Raw genomic sequence first — 22,308 nt, 5'->3', positions numbered from 1 at the left:
CACAACACTTTTCTTCGCTTCACAGTAAATCACCTGAAACATGTTTAAAAACATTTGGTCAGCGAAAAATCCTAGTGACTTCATTTAGTTGTAAAAACACATTTGTTATATTTTACATGATTAAGGGTTTTTACATTTTTTTTATATCTAAAAATTAATCCATATCAGTATTGTGACTAAGGCCAACCCCTGTGCTCGTGGTCATATTACTATTAGCTAACTTGTCGTCCAATAGTAACGTAACAATTAGTAAGTAATGTATATAAAACCCCACATACCAGCAGTAATTTCAGAATACAAAAACTTAATCACTGTAATTACACCTTGGAAAACAAATAGGGTTTTGAAAGGATTTGATAAAAAGAGAATGACTCACATTGAAGATTAGGGTTGGCGATATTGGCCAACTGGTTTAATGCTTGTTTACCTAATTAAATACATCATGCACACGTAATAGTGTATGAACTCAATTCAACTTTAACGATAATCACGAGATCAAAACCAACAATGAATGATAAAGTATAGCCGTATACCAGCAGTACTTAAACATCCGTTGGATCGGTGTCAATTGATCGGATATAGTACCGTATCAGTGATCAGAGTTACTGCCTTGATAACGGGGCAAAGTTTCTGGGCTTCGGAAATAGCGGGATATAATAGCAGAATATCTTGAGAGAAAACAAAAGTTTTGAGCAAATTTAAACCGTCCCATGCACGTCCCTTATATAGGCGCAGATTACCACGCCGCGTCGCAAGAATGAATTGGCATAATCCCTCCGCGTAGCACAACGGGCTAGTCTAGGGCATAGGTGGCTTGAGTCACCACGTAGGCATGCCACGTGGTGATAGGTGTCCCCGGTCACTTTACAGCTGGTTGGTCGCGCTACGCGACCAGATTATATTAGGACCGTCGCGTAGCACGATGTTGTCATCACTCAATATTTCTCATTTTAGGTGCTGGTTCTAGTTGTACTGGTTTGTAGTTTCGGTTACGAGTCGTTTAGGTCGTTTTTCGATGGTCGTTACATCCTTCCCAACTTATTTTAAATCTCGTCCTCGAGATTTACTGGAATAAGTAAGGATATTTTCGTTTCATTTCTGACTCTAGCTCCCATGTGTATACTAGTCCTCTTCTTGAATCCCATTTCACTTTGACCAGAACTAACCTCTTATGTTTAAGATTCTTAATCTTTCTATCTTCTATTTGCAGAGGTTTCTCCACAAACTTCAACTTTTCATTTACCTCTATGTCTTAAAGAGGTACTATAAGTGATTCATCAGCTAAATATTTCTTAAGGTTACATACATGAAATACATCATGCACACCTGCCATCTCCTCCAGTAGTTGTAGCTGATAAGTGACTGGTCCTATTAGTTGGATGACTTTAAATGGTCCGACATACCATGGGCTTAACTTTCTTTTCTTACCGAATTAGACTACTCATTTCCAAGGAGAAACTTTTAATAGTACGTTGTCTCCAACTTGAAATTCCAGTGGCTTTCGTCGGTGATCGGCATAGCTCTTTCGTCGATCTCGGGTATCAATCTTTCCTTGACCTGAATCACTTTGTCAGTGGTTTCTTGTACAATTTTGTGACCCGATATGTCAAACCCCGATATTTTCACGTATTACTGGTGGGCCCGGTGGGGAGTATCGTGACGTAGTTGATATCATCATAGTCAAATTATCAAAGTTTAATGCACAGTGGAAGCTAAAGATAACAACATTACAAACCGAATGAAAGCAATATCAATTAATACAAAACGGTTGTAAAGGATCTACAGGCAGATCAACATAAAAGGAACATTGTTCAACAGATTTATAAACATCTAAGCTTGCAAGACTCTTTATTGATGCTAGGAGTAGCCAACCTATTCCGCCTATGCACTTTAGCCTTTTGGAAAATACGTCAGTTTACACTGGTAAATACAATTAACTGGCTCTTTTGAAAGTGTTTTAAGAAAATTGATTTAAATGCACAAGGCACAAATAATCTTTTATAACTTGGGACAATTATTTTAAAAATAATCTTGTATACAGATTTATATGTTTGCCGTCCGTCAGGGCCAGTTAGAAGAGCCGGACAAGATTAACTGACACACCACAGGTATAATACCCACAAGGATTTTCCTTATTGTGGAGTACCTTTTATATATACACAACTGTCAGGTGTATGCCTACACCTCGTGCTTAAGTCGTGGCCATTTCAATGAATGAGCCGAGGATATCCAGGACATGCTCATTAACCCCCCAAAGGCCATATACCAAAGAAAACAGATTAAAACGAGTTATGTAAATATATTAATCACAATCCGATTTAAATAATTACACACCCGACAAAGCGGTATTATTATAATACCGTATACTAAGCCCGTATAACAGAAAATAAGTTAAAAGTATTTACCTGAGCAAATTATACAATTTATCCCAGCCGTATATAATCAGCAAGTGCAAATATCTTTTACTGGGCTCCTAAATCTGGAACGAAGGTTTTTAATAACCTATTAGATTCCTAACGGGTCTTACTTAAGTTTAACTTAGACCGGTTAGTTTTAAAGAAAGGTATACGGTTCAAAACGCAAGATTAAGCGAAGACCGGAATAGAATGTGATTTAGACCCAACAAGTTTGAAGACTTGTATAATATGGGTAAGCTAAACACATTCTGGATTTTGAGATAAAAATGATAAGGTTTGACCCGTTTTGGTTAATTTATGCAAAGTAGTTACAAAAACCGCACCGAATGCGAAAAATGCATAACGGGTAAACAAATGAGTCATGAACAGGTTTCCTAAGTTAATATGCCTCAAATATGTTGTGATATCAGTAGGATACCTCCCATTATGCCCAAAACGGATTTAAACTCAAATTAAGCCCCGTAGGGGTATTTTGGTCATTTTAAAGGTTATAAAAGAGGTTAAATATAAATCTGAGGTTCTGGTCTAAAATGATCAGTAAAAATTGTTATTTTTGCAGGTCATATCAGTAGGGTGTTGCATATATGTGAAATTTATCATTTATAACCAAACTATGCACCGTATGAGCATTTTGGTAATTTCACATAAGCTTTAAAGGTCAAATTTGGAAATCTGAGTTTAAAACTTTTGCTTACTGTTAAATTATAAAAATTTACTTCAAATATCAGTAGGTATTAACTCTTATATGTCAAAAATAGTTTTAACCCATACGATGCGTTTAAAATGCGTAAAAGGTCGGTTTTAAGCGATTTTCAGGTTATATAAGAAAAGCTGAGATTTTTATCAGTCCAGAAGGCTCAAAATATTTTATTTATCATATAAAATCAGTAGCAAAAACTTTGGTATCAAAATGTTATGTAAAACTCATTTTATTAGCAAAAAGGGTATAACCGATACTTACCGAATTAAAGCATGAACCCTACGTTATGTTCAGTTTAAAAATAAATAAAAATCTTCAAAAATTTCAAAATATTATATTACATCAGTGGGTAAAAATTTTCGTGTCAAAATTTGGGTTTAGATAGGCTTTATGCTAATAATGCCGTTTAGTTAATAAAAGGCTTTCTAATTACGAAATTGAGCATAACTCCTAAGTTAGACCTCAAACTGATGTCAAATTTTTTAGGACATGTTTAATAATTAGTAATAAAGGTTTTTGTACTCTCACATTTTCAAAAATCTCGTTTTTAGGTCAAAAGGGCATAATGGTCAACATTTAAGCAATTTAACGGAAACATGCAAATGAATAGGATTAATTAGGAACCAAGTTTTATAACCTCAGAGGGTTATACTAACCTATAACCTGGTCCTAATGGAACTCTAAGGCATGTCTAAATTAAGGTATATCGGGTCAGAACTGAAAGTCTAAGCAAAAGTCTACTTTTGCCACTTTCGGTTCCGAACCGAGCCTAAACTCAAAATTGTCGGGTTGAACATGCTTAGACATGTTCTTACATTAATTACCAAGTTATATAAGTGTTAAAACAGGTTTCATAGCTTCTACATTGCTAATTATGATTTTATTTGCAAAATAGCTTTCTATTGGCTTTTTAATATTAAGTTTAACCTGACAGTTGACCTAGTTAGAGTGGAAATCAGAGGGTGCCCTTTTAAGGGTTTATTACCCACATAATTACCAACTCATAGCCATTTGCAATTCGAGAAATGACTGGACCATTAGTGATTAATCACTAAGTCAAAGCTTAATTACGACGACTTTGACTTTTGGTCATTAGACTAATAAAACATGAATTAGAGAAGCTAAGAATGCTTACAAAGGCTCTTAGCACGAATTAGAAGGTTAAGAAATCTTGCTTGAAGTCCAGAGAGCTCCAGAGAATAAGTTAAGAATGATTTTGTGAATGAGCAAGTTCATAGTTGCAACATAAGTTCCTTATATAGTGATTTAGATGCAACGAGCAAGTTCATAGTTGCAACATAAGTTCCTTATATAGTGATTTAGATGCAACAAGATCAATCCAACAAGGTCCATACATGTTTCCTGATCATCCCAGGTGTCCCCTATGCATGAAATACCACTGGTGCAGCCAACTGAATTTGGACACCATTCATCTAAGGCGGTGGAACAGGCTGAACAGGCAGCTGTCCATTTTTCTGCCCAGTTACAGGTCTTACGGACCGTAAGCTAAGGGTCTTACGGTCCGTATCCGCTTTTTAATCTTCCTCGCCCAGATCAGCCACCTTACGGTCCGTAAGGCGGTCTCTTTGCGGTCCGTAAAACTTGGTCAGAAGACAAAAATTTGAGAACTTTGACATTTGACAATGCAACCTATAATACCTTGAATCTCTGGTCACTATCAGTTGTAAGGGCCCTCAATTTTAGGTCTACATTATTCAGAATGGCTTCCATGCATTTGTGTTTCCTCGAAGTCTTGTTTACATCGAAATTTCACAAGATTAATATCCGTTATCTTTGATATCAAAATATATATAATTGTTATAATGTTTTTGGGTTCGTTAAAAGGTCACTCAGAGTTTACTTTTGACATGTTGACACTTTTAACCCCTATGTTTCATAAGATCCTTATTTTAAGCCCAAACGACTTTCAAGTTCGATAAATTATTCTTTAAAGAATACGAACATCGTGTAAGGTCAATCGGAGGCACAAGAATGGCATGTTGACACTTTGGAACCCTTTAATTACATATTTACATTGTTTGACAACTTCAGTCCCTCAAAAATAATTCTTTATACGTTTAAAGTCTGTGACACGTGTCTCCATTATATTGGTCGCGATTTACGAGGTGTTACATCCTCACCCCCTTAAAAGAAATCTCGACCTCGAGATTTACTGGAATAAATAAGGGTACTTCTGTTTCATTGCGGATTCTACCTCCCACGTGTACTCGGGGCCTCTACGGGCATCCCATTTAACCTTTACAATCGGTACATGCTTCTTTCGAAGTTTCTTAACCTGTCGATCCTCGATTGACAAAGGTTTTTCAACAAATTTCAAGCTCTCATCTATATGCACATCCGTGTGTGGCATGACTAGTGATTCATCAGCTAGACATTTATTCATATTGTAGATGTGGAACACATTATGAATTCCACTAAGCTCTTCAGGCAGGTTTAACTTATAAGCCACTGTTCCAACACATTTAATGATATTGAATGGTCCTATGTATCTTGGGCTTAACTTGCCTTTCTTGCCAAAACGCATTACCCCTTTCCATGGTGATACTTTAAGTAACACTTTGTCACCTACCTTGAATTTCAGAGGTTTACGCCTTTTATCTGCGTAGCTTTTCTGCCTATCCCCGGCAGCTTTGAGACGATCACGTATCTGTACAATCTTATCTGTCGTCTCTAGGACTATATCAGGCCCTGTTAGTTTGACATCTCCAACTTCCGCCCAGCAAACTGGCGTCCAGCACTTTCCTCAATACAAAGCTTCAAAAGGTGCAGCTTGAATACTTGAATGATAACTATTCAGGGGCGGACCCTATGTATACCGAGCCGTAGCCCGGGCTACGACTCAACTTTTAATCGGTAGTCTAATTTTTTTTTCGGTTTTTATATCAAGGATACCCCTGAACAACTACGAGGACACCCCTAAAAAAATCTGTAAGCCCAAATCAATTGAAAATAATAAGCCCAAATCCCAATTGCCCAATATGTTAGCCCAAATCAATTGAAGATTGTAAATAATAAGCCCAATCCCAATATGTTAGCCCAAAATAATAAAAGATTGTAAATAATTAGCCTGTAGTTTTAATGCACGGCACGACACAACTACGAGGATACCAATCAATTGAAAGTAATAAGCCCAAATCCCAATTGCTCATTTCGTTACACTATAAGCGATGATGATAAATTTGCAAACTTGAATGGAATAAGTTATCTTGCGTGTGTCATGGTTAAAACAGGAACGCATAGTTCTTGTCCTTTAGTTTATCGGGTAGTGAAGCTAACTTTGCTTTTACCGGTTGCAACCGCAACCGTTGAAAGATGTTTTTCGAAACTGAAGCTTGTCAAGATTGATTTACGCAATCGAATGGGCCCGGAATTTTTGAACAATGCTATGGTTTGTGCGGTCGAAAAGGATTTTTTACGTGAAGTAAAAGACAACGATGTGATGGAACGATTTCAAGCTATGAAAAAAAAGAAGAGGACAAATCTATTAGGTATTTGTTTTACTTTATTTATTTATTGTCGTTTTTTTTAGTATTGTACGATTGCACGGTGAATTTTTTTTTGGATACCCCTGAGTTAATGTTCTAGTTCCGCCACTGTAACTATTATTATATGAAAATTTAATCAATGGAAGATGATCATCCCAACTTCCACCTAGATCAATAACACAAGACCTTAACATATCTTCCAGCGTTTGAATTGTACGCTCACTTTGACCATCCGTCTGAGGATGATATGCAGTGGCTGAAGTTTAATCGAGTGCCCAATGATTGCTGAAAGCTTTTCCAAAAGTGCGATGTATATGTTGTATCCCTATCAGAGATGATAGACATTGGCACTCCGTGGAGAGATACTATCTCATCCATGTACAGTTGAGCTAACTTATCTGAGCTGTGTGTTTCCTTAATAGGTAGGAAGTGGGCTGACTTGGTCAATCTGCCTACTATAACCCAAATAGTATCATTTCCTCGCTTTGTCTTCGGTAACTTGGTGATAAAATCCATAGTTACCATTTCCCACTTCCAGGTGGGAAGTTCAGGCTGTTGCAGCAAACCTGACAACTTCTGAAAGCTTTAACTTGTGCGCACGTCAAACATTTGGCCACATAAGTGGCTATAGATTTCTTCAAACTTATCCACCAGTAATTTGCCTTTAAATCTTGGTACATCTTGTCACTTCCAGGATGAACTGAATATTTGGAGCTATGGGCTTCTTGAAGAATCACATCTCATAGTCCACGATAAATTGGAACCCATATTTGTCCATTCAATCTTAGGATTCCATCCTTGCCATACGATAACTGTTCAGCAGTTACTCCCAACTTTTCATTCAGATAGTTGGCTTCTAATACAGCTTCCTTCTGAGCGGCTAGCAACCTCTCATTCAAGCTGTTTCTCGGTTCAATGCTCTTGGCATTGATCCTAATGGGCTTAATTCTTGCTTTTATGCTCAAGGAATCGGCGACCACATTCGCCTTACCTGGATGGTATCGGATTTCACAATCATAGTCATTCAGTGTCTCCATCCATCGACCCTGTCTCATGTTCAAATCCTTCTGGTTGAGCAGATGCTGAAGGCTCTTGTGATCAGAATAGATCACACATTTAGTCCCATATAGGTAATGCCTCCAAAGCTTCAGTGCAAATACAACGGCACCCAACTCCAAGTCGTGGGTGGTGTAATTCTTCTCGTGCACCTTTAATTGACGGGAAGCATAAGCAATAACTTTGCCCTTCTGCATAAGCACACATCCCATACCTGTGTGTGATGCATCACAGTAAACCACAAATTCTTCAATTCCTTTAGGCAATGTCAACACAGGTGCATTGCTTAACTTTTGCTTAAGGAAGTCAAAAGATTCTTGCTGCTTAGGACCCCAAACAAACTTGATATTCTTGCGAATTAATGAAGTTAGGGGTGCAGCAATCCTTGAGAAGTTTTCAATAAAACGCCTATAGTATCCTGCCAGACCCAAAAAGCTGCGAATCTTTGTGGGCGTCTTCGGCTCTTGCCAATTCATGATAGCTTTAATCTTAGCGGGATCTACCTGGATACCACGCTCGTTAACCATATGTCCGAGAAATTGGACTTCACAAAGCCAAAACTCACATTTTGAAAACTTGGCGTAGAGCTTCTCACGCTGAAGAAGTTTAAGAATACAACGAAGGTGCTTCTCATGGTCAGCCTGATTCTTTAAATAAATAAGAATGTCATCAATGAAGACGATGACAAACTTGTCCAAGTAGGGTTTGCAAACGCGATTCATGAGATCCATGAACACTGCTGGTGCATTAGTGAGCCCGAAAGGCATCACCAAGAACTCGTAGTGACCATAACAGGTCCTAAATGCAGTCTTGTGCACATCTTCATCCCTAACCTTCAGATGATGGTATCCAGATCTCAGATCGATCTTGGAGAAGTAACTTGCCCCTTGCAGTTGATCGAACAGATCGTCGATCATGGGCAATGGATATCTATTCTTGATTGTAACCTTGTTAAGCTCGTGATAATTGATGCATAGACGCATCGATCCATCCTTCTTCTTCACAAACAGGATCGGTGCTCCCCAGGGAGATGAACTAGGTCTAATAAATCCCTTTGCCAATAAATCATCCAGTTGAGTTCTCAACTCTTTCATATTAGTCGGTGCTAACCTGTAAGGTGCTCTTGCAACAGGTGCTGCTCCAGGAATAATGTCAATTCTGAACTCTACTTGCCTATCTGGTGGTAAACAAGGTAGTTCTTCAGGGAATACTTCTGGATATTCAGAAATGATAAGGATGTCTTCAATCTTGGGCATTGGTTCATCAATAGTCACCTGTGCCATGTAAATGACACAACCCTTCTTCAAACACCTTGACGCCTTAAGCATAGACACTTGCTTAGGCAACCTGATGTGCGTAAGTGTATATATGTTTTAGGTATATATTTTAAGCCCTTTTTACACTTTTTAGCCAAGTTTTAAATTTATAAAACACGATATTTACTAACACTAAACACACATATGGGCAAGTGCACCTATCGTGGACGTAGTATAGTGTTGGTAAGATACCGAGGTCGTCCAAGGACACAAGAGCTTTTAGTACCGGTTTATCCTCAACGTCTAATCAAATAAAAATGTTAGAAAAAGGTTTTTTTAAACTAAGAAAATAAAACTAACTAAAATGCTGAAAAATAAAATGAAAATAAAAACAGATAGACAAGACGAATCTCTTGGATCCGACTCGTGTGTAGTGTAACCTTTGATTATTTTCGCACTTTTGCACTTGTTTAAGAGATTATCTTAGTTATTGTAGTAGACCCCTCTTTTGAAGGTGACGTTACCCTCAACCCAGTAGTTTGAGTAAGCAAGGATACAATCCTAAAGGGTCGGATTATTGAAAGATAATTAATTAAGTTATTAATGCATAATGTGGTAGGCCCCTCTTTTGAAGGCGACGTTACCCTCGGCTAAGTAGTCTGAGTCAGCAGGGATACAGTCTTAAGTAGCCGGGTTAAAGTTTTAATAGTAATTTAACTTATGAGGGGGTCAAAGAGTTTGGACCCCCGCCATCCAGTACCTTTGGGTATTGAAGGAGGTCCTACTAAATTTGACCCAGATCCTTTGCAGGATCTATACACTGAACAATGGCAAGACTCTTACCAAACCGTTCCCTTAACCCCCGACTAGGTGGCCAACATACCTCCATATAGACCGTGGAGATATGAATGGTGAAAATCTTTTATTTTATATAGACAGTAAAATAATGGCAAGACACCACGGACAAACGATAAGGAAGAATCACCTTCAACATAAGAAACTAGTAATTAAAGTCATTAATACAAAACCAATTAAAAAGTGCAAAAGCTTAAAAATAAAAAGTATTACACTAAACACTTGTCTTCACCAAGTGATGTAAGAGACTTAGGCAAACATGGCCTTTGATTGTCAAGAACTCTTACGATCAATCTTGGATCCCGAGACGACTCACACACTCTGTGATGGACAATGGATGATGGTGGTGGATAATGGTGTTGTGATGGTGGTGGGTGGTGGGTGAAGTGTGAGAGAGGCGGTGTGCCAAGGGATGAGTTGCAAGAACTCTAAAGACTCCTATTTATAGGCTAAATAGAAGCTCAGGCACGGCCCCGTGTCCGCTGGGCACGACCCCGTGTCCATCTGACTCTCTCTCTTCATTAATTGTAATTCGCAATTACAATAAATGCGCCTGCAGGAAGTTGACCACGCCCCCGTGTCCGCTGGGCACGGCTCCGTGGTGGACAACAGAAGCTTCTATGAGTTTGCCTTTTTTGCTGACACTTGGGCACGGCCCCGTGCTTACTGAGCACGGGGCGTGTTCGGTCTTCTGTCTTCTTTGTTTTGCTTGGGAAGATGCTGTCGGGAGGTCGGGCATGCCACTTTTGTTCCTTTTCTTGTATTTATGCTAGATTTAGCTGTCTTTTTGCTTCTTTTGTTCATTTGAGCTCATTTAATCCTGAAAATACAAAAGGAAGACAAAAACACACTTTTTCCAACATTAGTACTAAAAAGGGTTAGTTTTATGTCACAAATGATGTAATTTATATGTTGGATTTTGTGCACATCAAATACCCCCACACTTGAATCTTTGCTTGTCCTCAAGCAAAACTCTTTATAATGTGGCTTTTTTTTCACTCCCAAATGGAATGGGTAGAAGGGAAGGTTTTTGGGCTTCTCATAGAGTGTCGGGATTTCCAAGATTCTTTAATTAAGTTTTATTTTTATTTATTTACAATCCTATTCGTCATGATTTATTAAAAACGTTTTGTAAGAAAAATTACTTATTAGGGCATAACATACCTTTTTTAAAATTCCATTTATATAAAAGTTCACATACCTCACGGGGAATCACTCAACACTCGGCCGAAGGTGTATTTTTAGTGGATCACTCGAGAGCGGCATGGAACTTACTCCTACCATAAGCTTGCCAAGCAATCAATCCTCCTCCTTTTTAGCTATATACCTTTGTAAATATCAAGAGGACTTTTTGGGTGAAGGGTTAGGCTTGGGCTAAAGGTGGGTGGTTGGGTTAGTGGTTTGTAAAAGGGCGAAAAGCGTAACAAAATGTCGGTTTTTTTTTTTTTTTGAAAGACTTTTTATTTTTTATACTTTTATTTTATTTTGATGAACCATTCTTTTTCAAACAAAGTTATTTTTAATGAACTTGTTTGTTTATTTGGTTTCATCAAAATATTATATATTTTTTTCTTCTTTTTTTTTCACGATATGAGAAAACCGAACGTTGTTACTAAAAGAAAGGGGTAAAATAAAAGGGTTTAGGTGGGTGAAAAGGGTGATTGTTTTGGGTTAAGAAATGAAAAGGTTTAGGCTCAAAGGGGTTAACCAGGGGGATTTTTGGGTAGGTGGTAAAAAAATGAAAAATAATGGTGTAGAAAGAACAAAGTTAGTCCTAATGCCTCCATCATTTACTTACTTGGGTTTAAGTTGGTAAGGACCGAGAATGTATTGTCGTGGCAAGTTCTAGAGTCGTACGAACCAAGCGGCTATTCACACAAGAAACAAAAAATGAGCATTTAGTGTAAAGATATGTATTTGTATGCTCAATAAAGGCTCAAAAATCACTTTTGTAGGAAAGGGTTTTTTTATGTGATCAAGTATATGTAATCAAATTTTAACTAAGTTTGTTATGCCGTTTCATAATTTTCTTATGTTGGTTCTTTTTATCACGACGCTATCGGTTGTAAACTTGTAAAAATATAACCTTGTTAGAACTTGAATTCCCAACTTAAACTTAGACAAGTAAAAAGAAAAATGAAAACTTTTGAAAAAATTTGGGGTGATTAGCGGTTCTAATAGAGTTTTGTGTAAGGCTTGTTATTAGGACTTGCAAGATTCAAGGTTTTACCATCCCCCCCACACTTAAATTACACATTGTCCTCAATGTGTCCCAAAAATAAGTTTTTAAGGTGATTGAATGTGTAAAAAGGGTGTTGAATGCAAAATGTTATGTTACTGGCATCCTGGACACGGCCCCGTGGTGACCGGGCACGGCCCCGTGTTCAGGTGCCAGTGACAAAAATTAATAAAAAGAAACAGAAGCCTGGACACGGGGGCGTGTTCGATGAACACGGCCCATGTCCAGTTACCTGAACTGGGCGATTTTCTGTAGATTGTTCAGCACGGGACCGTGTTGGGCGGACACGGCCCGTGCTGAACTTGCTGTAATGAAGAAATTGTTGTCGGATGGCCCTGTTTTTGTGTATGGGGTGATGTTTCTCATTTCCCTTGTTATCCTTCACCATCCCGAGTGTATTTTATTTATTACAACATCATCCAAATCTTAAAATCATCATTTCATTAAAAACCATCATAGAGAGAATTACATTATCCTAGAATGCTAGTAAGTTAGATAAGTAAGCACAAGAAGCTTAAACCAAGGAGTTCTAGCCTACAAGTTATTTTAATTAGCAAAATTTCCAAGAAGATAATATTCTTGGTTGGATGCGGCTTCATAGAACTCCTTCCTCCGGGCATGGACTCCTCATATGTCGGCGAGCCACTCCTCTATCTCCCTTAGGAGAAGGAAGGAGGGCTCGTTGGCGTCGGTTTGAGGAGGTGCAACTTCCACCAGGACTTCTTGTAGATCTTTAAGGGGAGTCTCCGCTGGAATGTCACCCCATCCGATAGGGTTGTTGACTCCAAGTGCTAGGTTCCAATCCTCTTGAGGGAGGACGGGTTCCATGGAAGGTGTTACAAGAATATTTAACCTCTGGTGCAAGAGGTTAATCTCTTGTAAACTATTTTCCAGTCCCACCGTAAGATAATTTATACGGTCTATTAGGACCTCCTCTACCGAAGTCATTTCATCGAGAGCTTCCCATAGTACCATGACGTAGTGTGCAATGGTAGCTTCAATGGAAGGCCTTCTCCCTCTTCGACTGTTTGTTGAATGCACGGAAGACGTTCCACTGTTTTCACTCGACATTCTACGAAAATAAACCAGAAATAGCTTATTTTAATGAAACAGTACTTTGGACACGGCCCCGTGCTCAGCGAGCATGGCCCCGTGTTCACCTTTCTGCAGAATTCTAGAGCAAGGAATCTTGAAGTTTTAAGTTATTTTTCTAATTTGTGAAGCCTCTTTGAATAATAATAACTTAAAAAAGTGTTATACAACTTATTTTTAACAAGATTCTTTGAACAAAACTCAACAATCCTTGCAATAAAGCTTGAAATCTCAAGCTTTAATGGAGGGTTTTTTTGGAGAAAGATGAAGAAGAAGGAAATGGATAAAAGAGGAAAGGACAAGATAGTTGTTGGAACCTTCTTTTAGAACATACCTAGGATGGTAGGAGAGAAGATCCCTTCAAATCTCTGTCCCTGGATGGTCCAAATGTGCAGTATTCTTGGCTGCATTTATAGAAAACGACAGCATGCTGGACACGGCCCCGTGTGCAGGCAGAATCCTAACACAGTTTGTCCGTATTATAACGTAAAGTCAGAAAGGAATCTTTTGGTGGACACGGGGGCGTGTTGGATGGGCACGACCCTGTGTCGAAAGGCTGATTATGAAGTTTGTCTATTTTCAAGGAACTTATCCAGATCGGGCGGTTCCTTATTGGATGGAACAACCCCAAAGTGCCAAAGATACCTTAATTGATCTAGATTAAGACGAGAACGCAAGAGGTTGTTGGTGAGGGTGATTCCTATGCTAAATGTAGGTGGACAAGTCCAACCCTTTTCCTGGCTCTCGTTAAAGAAGGTGTATGCCGAATTGCTCAGGTCTATGTATGCATCGAACGAAGTCGATGGGGAGTCCTTCACGACACAGTCGACACAGGGCCGACTATCGTCCAAGTCTTCGCTAGAGTTGAAGGTATTATCGGGAGCAACGAGGTTGTTTGAATGCGACCCCAACATTTTTTCTTGGTCATTGTCTTGAGTTGAATTAAGGAAATCCATCTTAAGTTCTTTTAACCAATTAAGAATCAGATCTTCTAGTTGAAATAGTTCATCAAAAAGCATTTCTCCTAAAATATCTGGCTGGGGGCATTCGAGGGAGAGATAAGGATTATTTTTACTTTCGCCCCTCTTAAGGCTACAGGCAAACGATGGGTCTATATAGTGGGGCTTATAATTTAGAAAATAGCATTCTAATTCTTTATGACCGCCTCCACATAATTGACACCACGTACCATAAGAGTGCCGAAAGTAAAAAAGATCATTATCACTCATTTTTGTGTCAGAAATTACCAACCGTCGGGATCTTACGGTTCTGTTTTCAGTAACTGAATCTTGGGCACGGGGGCGTGTTGGGTAGGCACGGCCCCGTGTTCAGCTTACTGTCTGACTTAAAACAAGATTGCCAGTTCCAATGATTGGGCACGGGGCGTGTTCAGCGGGCACGACCCATGCTGAGTTCTGCAGAAGCTGAAAAATTAAGAAAAATCTAAAAAAATAAAAAAGAAAATAGAAAAATTGATTAGGCCGTTGATTCCTAACTTTCTTAAAATCCTTGTGTCCCCAGCAACGGCGCCAAAAACTTGATGTGCGTATGTGTATATATGTTTTAGGTATATATTTTAAGCCCTTTTTACACTTTTTAGCCAAGTTTTAAATTTATAAAACACGATATGTACTAACACTAAACACACATATGGGCAAGTGCACCCATCGTGGACGTAGTATAGTGTTGGTAAGATACCGAGGTCGTCCAAGGACACAAGAGCTTTTAGTACCGGTTTATCCTCAACATCTAATCAAATCAAAATGTTAGAAAAAGTTTTTTTTTAAACTAAGAAAATAAAACTAACTAAAATGCTGAATAATAAAATAAAAATAAAAACAGATAGACAAGATGAATCACTTGGATCCGACTCGTGTGTAGTGTAACCTTTGATAATTTTCGCACTTTTGCACTTGTTTAAGAGATTATCTTAGTTATTGTAGTAGGCCCCTCTTTTGAAGGTGACGTTACCCTTAACCCAGTAGTTTGAGTCAGCAAGGATACAATCCTAAAGGGTCGGATTATTGAAAGATAATTAATTAAGTTATTAATGCATAATGTGGTAGGCCCCTCTTTTGAAGGCGACGTTACCCTCGGCTAAGTAGTCTGAGTCAGCAGGGATACAGTCCTAAGTAGCCGGGTTAAAGTTTTAATAGTAGTTTAACTTATGAGGGGGTCAAAGAGTTTGGACCCCCGCCATCCAATACCTTTGGGTATTGAAGGAGGTCCTACTAAATTTGACCCAGGTCCTTTGCAGGATCTATACACTGAACAATGGCAAGACTCTTACCAAACCGTTCCCTTAACCCCGACCAGGTAGCCAACATACCTCCATATAGACCGTGGAGATATGAATGGTGAAAATCTTTTATTTTATATAGACAGTAAAATAATGGCAAGACACCACGGACAAACGATAAGGAAGAATCACCTTCAACATAAGAAACTAGTAATTAAAGTCATTAATACAAAACCATTTAAAAAGTGCAAAAGATTAAAAATAAAAAGTATTACACTAAACACTTGTCTTCACCAAGTGATGTAAGAGACTTAGGCAAACATGGCCTTTGATTGTCAAGAACTCTTACGATCAATCTTGGATCCCGAGATGACTCACACACTCTATGATGGACAATGGATGATGGTGGTGGATGATGGTGTTGTGATGGTGGTGGGTGGTGGGTGAAGTGTGAGAGAGGTGGTGTGCCAAGGGATGAGTTGCAAGAGCTACAAACATTCCTATTTATAGACTGAACAGAAGCTTGGGCACGGCCCCGTGTCCGCTGGGCACGGCCTCGTGTCCATCTGACTCTCTCTCTTCATTAATTGTAATTCGCAATTACAATAAATGCGCCTGCAGGAAGTTGACCACGGCCCCGTGTCCGCTGGGCACGGCTCCGTGGTGGGCAACAGAAGCTTCTATGAGTTTGCCTTCTGCTGACACTTGGGCACGGCCCCGTGCTCACTGAGCACGGGGCGTGTTCAGTCTTCTGTCTTCTTTGTTTTGCTTGGGAAGATGCTGTCGGGAGGTCTGACATGCCACTTTTGTTCCTTTTCTTGTATTTAAGTTAGATTTAGCTGTCTTTTTGCTTCTTTTGTTCATTTGAGCTCATTTAATCCTGAAAATACAAAAGGACGACAAAAACACACTTTTTCCAACATTAGTACTAAAAAAGGGTTAGTTTTATGCCACAGTTGATGTAATTTATATGTTGCATTTTGTGCACATCACAACCTATACTGAGTGTCTCGCTGTATGGTAAGTGGCTCACCATACGGAGTCTTGATCACCACTTGTTTCTTGTCATAAACAATCTGGGCTTGGTTATGAGATAACAAATCCATGCCTATTACTATGTCAAAACCAGCTAATTTCAAAGGAAGCAAAGATAACGGAAAAGAGTGGTTCCTAGTGGATATAAATCATCCATCTAACACAGTTAAAGCAGTTTCTATGGTACCATCGGCCAATTCTACTTCATATTTTATGCTTAGGGTTTTAACAGGCAGATTTAATTACTTACAAAACTTATCATCAATAAACGACATATCTACACCTGAATCGAATAATACCCTTGCATAAACATCATTTATAAGAAAGGTACATGTTATCACGTTGTCATTTTGAATTGCTTCTTGTGCATTCATTTGGAAGACCCTAGCATGGGTCTTCTTGCCTTCTTCAGGTTTCTTGGCATACTTTGGGTAGTTTGTCTTAATATACCCCTTCTCGTTACAGTTGTAACAAGTTGCATCCTTTATCTTTTTGCAATCCAATGTCTTACGCTCTTTGGATTTGCATATCCCACATGCAATTGGCTTTGACTGCAACTTTGATTCAAACCTGCATTTTCCAAAATGTTGTCTCTGGCAGGTTTTGCATTTAGGCTTCTCATCCATTTGCTGGCTACCCTTGTTAAACCTAGAATTCTTCTTGTGGTCTGTGTTCCCCTTACGCTTCTTATCAGAACATCGTGAGCTATCATCCTCACGTTTCCTTTTTCCATCCTCAGAACTCTTAAGCGATCTCTGCTTGACCACATCCAGAGTAAGGGATAACAACAGATCAGCCGCTGACCTAAAAGTAGTAGGTCGAGATGCCTTCATACTAGCTTTAATCTCTGGGGCTAAACCCCCAATAAAACGGGCTATACGTTTTGGTTCCGGTGTAACCAAGTATGGAATCAGTCGAGACATGGTATTGAAGCTGGTGAGGTATGCTTGACAGTCTAAGTTTTTCATAACCATGATAAGAAGTCGGAGTCGATTTTCTCAACTTCATGTTGAGGACAGTAATTCTCTTTGATAAGAGCAACAAACTGATCCCATGTCAGATTGTACAATGGGATCTTTCCAGTAGCTTGGATCAAAGACCTCCACCAAGCTAGAGCTTCACCTTTGAAACATTGTGAAACATACTTCACAACATCTTGCTCTGCACACCTGCTAATATCAACTACCGAATCCATCTCGTCTAGCCACGTCATGCAATTGATGGATCCTTTTTCCACAGTGAAATCCCTGGGCTTACAGGAGACAAAATACTTATAAAAACAGGTTTTTGCTCGTGACTCCTTATCAAACACAATCTTCTTAGACGGAATAATATGCTGATTTGATGAGTTTCGGTCATTATCCGTCTTCGACTCATGAGTTTTAGATGGTGGCTTTCTATGAGCCACAGAGTGAGTCTTAGGGTGTGATTTAGAATGAGGTGCAAATAGGGTCTTGCTTCGAGTACCACTTGATTCATTATCTCGTCTGTCCAGAGCTCGAGTAACGACATTGTCTATTAATGCTTGTAGTTCTGCACCAGCTATGTTGATTCTGGTGGTGTCACGATTCTTTCTCAGATGACTGTTGATTTCTTCAGATTCTGCCATGTAGCTTGATTGCTACATAAAATAATGACAATGATTTACTCAAATGTCTATTATGGGATTGTCTATTATGGCAATCTTGTAACCAAGGTAAAATTTAAGCCATATTGGTTAATTTATTTAAATTTTTATTATATTTTACCCCAGTTATAAACTATTGTGGGTAATAGGGTGGCATACAAAAGGCCTAGTCACATGGACATATTAAATTCATAAGCCATGATTTTATAGAATCAAGGCATTAAGGTTGGAACATAGTTCATTACCTTTTCTTGACAGTGAGTAGTAGACTACAACTGTCTTCTTGTCTCAAAGGACAATAAACATGGCCCGTAAGCACTTCATCACAAGAGGATGTATAATTAATACAGGAAGGAATTGGAAGGATCCAATATAATGATGACTTATGCGATTTTTATCGAATCACATTTGCCAGGAGTGTTAACATGTTTTCAGATGTCAACAAGGATCTGAATTTTAATAAGGAACTACCATCATGGCCCTGTCTTAAAATAACACATGGGCTAGGTTTTTGCCTTTAAGATTTTGTTTAATAAGGGAAGATCTTATAAAAGGAATGATATTTTTATTTATTTCAGATATTATATTCATACATATGATGACAAAAATGAAATTTTAAATTCAAACATTCCACTAATAATTAAAAGAGTATAATTGCCCTAAACGGGACTTTAACAGAAATAACTTGCCCACACAGGGGCTAAACTGAAAACACAAGTCCTCGCAGGGACTAGGTACACAAATAGATGTCCATGCAGGGACTTAATTGAAAATTAAAGAAATACAAAATAAACAAACAAACAAGGAATTCAAAAATCCCTCTTGCTCTTCCCTTTGATTAAGTTTTCCAAACCCTTAAGAAATCCCCGTTGGCTTCTACGCTCTTCTCGAACCTCACGCTCCACCTGACTCAACCTTTGAAGAATCTCCTGCTGCTGTGGTGGTTAGATCTGCGGCGGCTGCCGCTGTTGTTGCTGTGGAGGTTGAGGAGGTGGCGGGTATTGGTACCCATAGGTCGAGTACCCAGTTTGATATGGGACTCCATAGGGCCCCTCGGGATGAAGAGCATTGTAGTTCGCCGCTACAAGGTATGGGTCAACTTCGGCGTAGTTGTAGTTAGTATGGGCTGGCTGCTCAAAGGGGTTATACGCCGCTGCACCGGCGTATGAAGGTATCGGGTTATCATAACCCATTGGTGGTGGTGCGACTAGCGTAGAGTCCACCTCGGAAACGGGGTTTGAAGGCCCACCCATCTGTGGGTCTTCATATAGTGGCGGGTAATGACTGCCACTTGAATGCTGAGGGATGCTGAAATGGGATCCCCCTCGCACGGACATCATGCTCCTGATCTCCTACGCCTCGATGGCTCCGGAGGCGGTTGCTGCTCTGGCGGCGGTGGTAGCGGTGGAGTAACCGCTACAAAACGTGAATCCTCCGAGGGATCCTACTTCTGCTGCTGCTGAGACTGGTTCTAAGAGGGAGTAAACACCCAGTCGTATTGGGCAAACCTTGCCTCATAGCTGTCTGGACCACGATAAGGTGATCCACGAAAAGACGACCGATCCGAAATCTCGATGGGGTGAGTCGGTGTCCCAGATGGTGGTTCGGCGGGATCTGGGTCATCATCCATCTCCATGTGCTGAGCCTTAGGGAAATGGTCTTCGGGGCCCAATGGGTTATGATCCATTGGTTTTCAATCTGACTTTCTGGGTTAAATCGGCTCTGGAAATATGGGGTCTGGTCTTGAAATGCGCGATGTGACCCTGACCGCTGCAGTGGTAGGTAAGAGTGGTGCGAATCGTTGGGCTCGTTCTCCGATTGCGGCCCAAAAGAGTGATAGTACGAAGGTGAGGAGCTTAGCGAGACCGAACGCCTCACAGGCTCTAAGTATGTCCTCCAATCCTCTTGGGGACTCGTGCTCATTGTCACTGATGGAGTTCGCCGGTGAGAAGGTCCGGCCTCATGATCATGGTTGGTGAATGGCGCCTTGCCTCGTCCTCCTCTTCTGAATCGTGGCGGCGTTTTCTGTTCCTGTCAACAAAAACAAAAGAAACAACCAAGGAAACAATAAAGGAAAAAATAAAGTTTTATGGTTAGTCCTAAGTCCGTTGCCTAGACTCGGAGGTCAAGGAATGTGCAACTGTGTCATTGAGATTAAACACAAAAGGCTAGTTTTTAATTCACTCAATGTTGGCTCTGATACCAACCTGTCACACCCCGATATTTCCACGTATACCGGTGGGCCCGGTGGGGAGTATCGTGACGTAGTTGATATCATCATAGTCAAATTATCACAGTTTAATGCACAACGGAAGCTAAAGATAACAACATTACAAACTGACAATATCAATTATTACAAAAACGGTTGTAAGGGATCCACAGGCGGATCAAGATAAAAGGAACATTGTTCAACAGATTTATAAACATCTAAGCTTGCAAGACTCTTTATTGATGCTAGGAGTAGCCAGCCTATTTCGCCTAGTACCTGCACTTTAGCCTTTTGGAAAATACGTCAGTTTACACTACACTGGTAAATACAATTAACTGACTCTTTTGAAAGTGTTTTAAGAAAATTGATTTAAATGCAAAAGGCACAAATAATCTTTTATAACTTAGGACAATTATTTTAAAAATAATCTTGTATACAGATTTATATGTTTGCTGTCCGTCAGGGCCGGTTAGAAGAGTCGGACAAGATTAACTGACACACCACAGGTATAATACCCACAAGGAATTTCCTTATTGTGGAGTACCTTTTATACATACGCAACTGTCAGGTGTATGCCTACACCCCGTGCTTAAGTCGTGGCCATTTCAATGAATGAGCCGAGGATATCCAGGACATGGTCATTAACCCCCCAAAGGCCATATACCCAACAAAACAGATTAAAACGAGTTATGTAAATATATTAATCACAATCTGATTTAGATAATTACACACCTGACCAAGCGGTATTATTATAATACCTTATCCCAAGTCCGTTAGTTAAAAGTATTTACCTGAGCAAATTATACAATTTATCCCAGCCGTATACAATCAGCAAGTGCAAATATCTTTTACTGGGTCCTAAATCTGGAATGAAGGTTTTTAATAACCTATTAGATTCCTTTCGGGTCTTACTTAAGTTTAACTTAGACCGGTTAGTTTTAAAGAAAGGTATACGGTTCAAAAAGCAAGATTAAGCGAAGGTCGGAATAGAATGTGATTTAGACCCGACAAGTTTGAAGATTTGTATAATATGGGTAAACTAAACACATTCTGGATTTTGAGATAAAAATGATAATGTTTGACCCGTTTCGGTTAATTTATGCAAACTAGTTACAAAAACCGCACCGAATGCGAAAAATGCATAACGGGTAAACAAATGAGTGATGAACAGGTTTCCTAAGTTAATATGCCTTAAATATGTTGTGATATCAGTAGGATACCTCCCATTATGCCAAAAACGGATTTAAACTCAAATTAAGCCACGTAGGGGTATTTTGGTCATTTTAAAGGTTATAAAAGAGGTTAAATATAAATCTGAGGTTCTGGTCTGAAATGATCAGTAAAAGTAATTATTTTTGCAGGTCATATCAGTAGGGTGTTGCGTATATGTGAAATTTATCATTTATAACCAAACTATGCACCGTAGGGGCATTTTGGTAATTTCACATAAGCTTTAAAGGTCAAATTTGGAAATCTGAGTTTAAAACTTTTGCTTACTGTTAAAGTATAAAAATTTACTTAAAATATCAGTAGGTATTAAGTCTTATATGTCAAAAATAGTTTTAACCCATACTATGCGTTTAAAATGCGTAAAAAGTCGGTTTTAAGCGATTTTCAGGTTATATAAGAAAAGCTGAGATTTTTATCAGTACAGAAGGCTCAAAATATTTTATTTATCATATAAAATTAGTAGCAAAAAGTTTGGTATCAAAATGTTATGTAAAACTCATTTTATTAGCAAAAAGGGTATAACCGACAATTACCGAATTAAAGCAAGAACCCTACTTTATGTTCAGTTTAAAAATAAATAAAAATCTTCAAAAATCTCAAAATATTATATTACATCAGTGGGTTAGAAGTTTGGTGTCAAAATTTGGGTTTAGATAGGCTTTATGCTAATAATGCCGTTTAATTAATAAAAAGCTTTCTAATTATGATATTGAGCATAACTCCTAAGTTAGACCTCAAACTGATGTCAAATTTTTTAGGACATGTTTAATAATTAGTAATAAAGGTTTTTGTCCTCTCACATTTTAAAAATCTCGTTTTTAGGTCAAAAGGGCATAATGGTCAACAT

The 22,308-nt window shown here is 38.9% G+C and overlaps 1 protein-coding gene across 1 annotated transcript; it reads right to left on the bottom strand.

The window, feature by feature from the left end:
• Positions 1–18,966: 18,966 nt before the first annotated feature.
• Positions 18,967–19,709, bottom strand: LOC110888436 (protein FREE1-like). The gene is made up of 2 exons (XM_022135964.1): positions 19,531–19,709; positions 18,967–19,330 (listed from the first exon to the last, which is right to left on the bottom strand). The coding sequence occupies exons 1-2, from the start codon at positions 19,707–19,709 to the stop codon at positions 18,967–18,969; spliced, it is 543 nt and encodes a 180-aa protein (XP_021991656.1).
• Between the last annotated feature and the right edge of the window lie 2,599 nt (positions 19,710–22,308).

The sequence above is a fragment of the Helianthus annuus genome, chromosome 2 (genome assembly GCF_002127325.2).
Source record: "Helianthus annuus cultivar XRQ/B chromosome 2, HanXRQr2.0-SUNRISE, whole genome shotgun sequence".
Classification (NCBI taxonomy): Eukaryota; Viridiplantae; Streptophyta; class Magnoliopsida; order Asterales; family Asteraceae; genus Helianthus; species Helianthus annuus.
The sequence above is the reverse complement of the archived record's forward strand: the minus strand, read 5'-3'. Positions and strand labels throughout refer to the sequence as shown.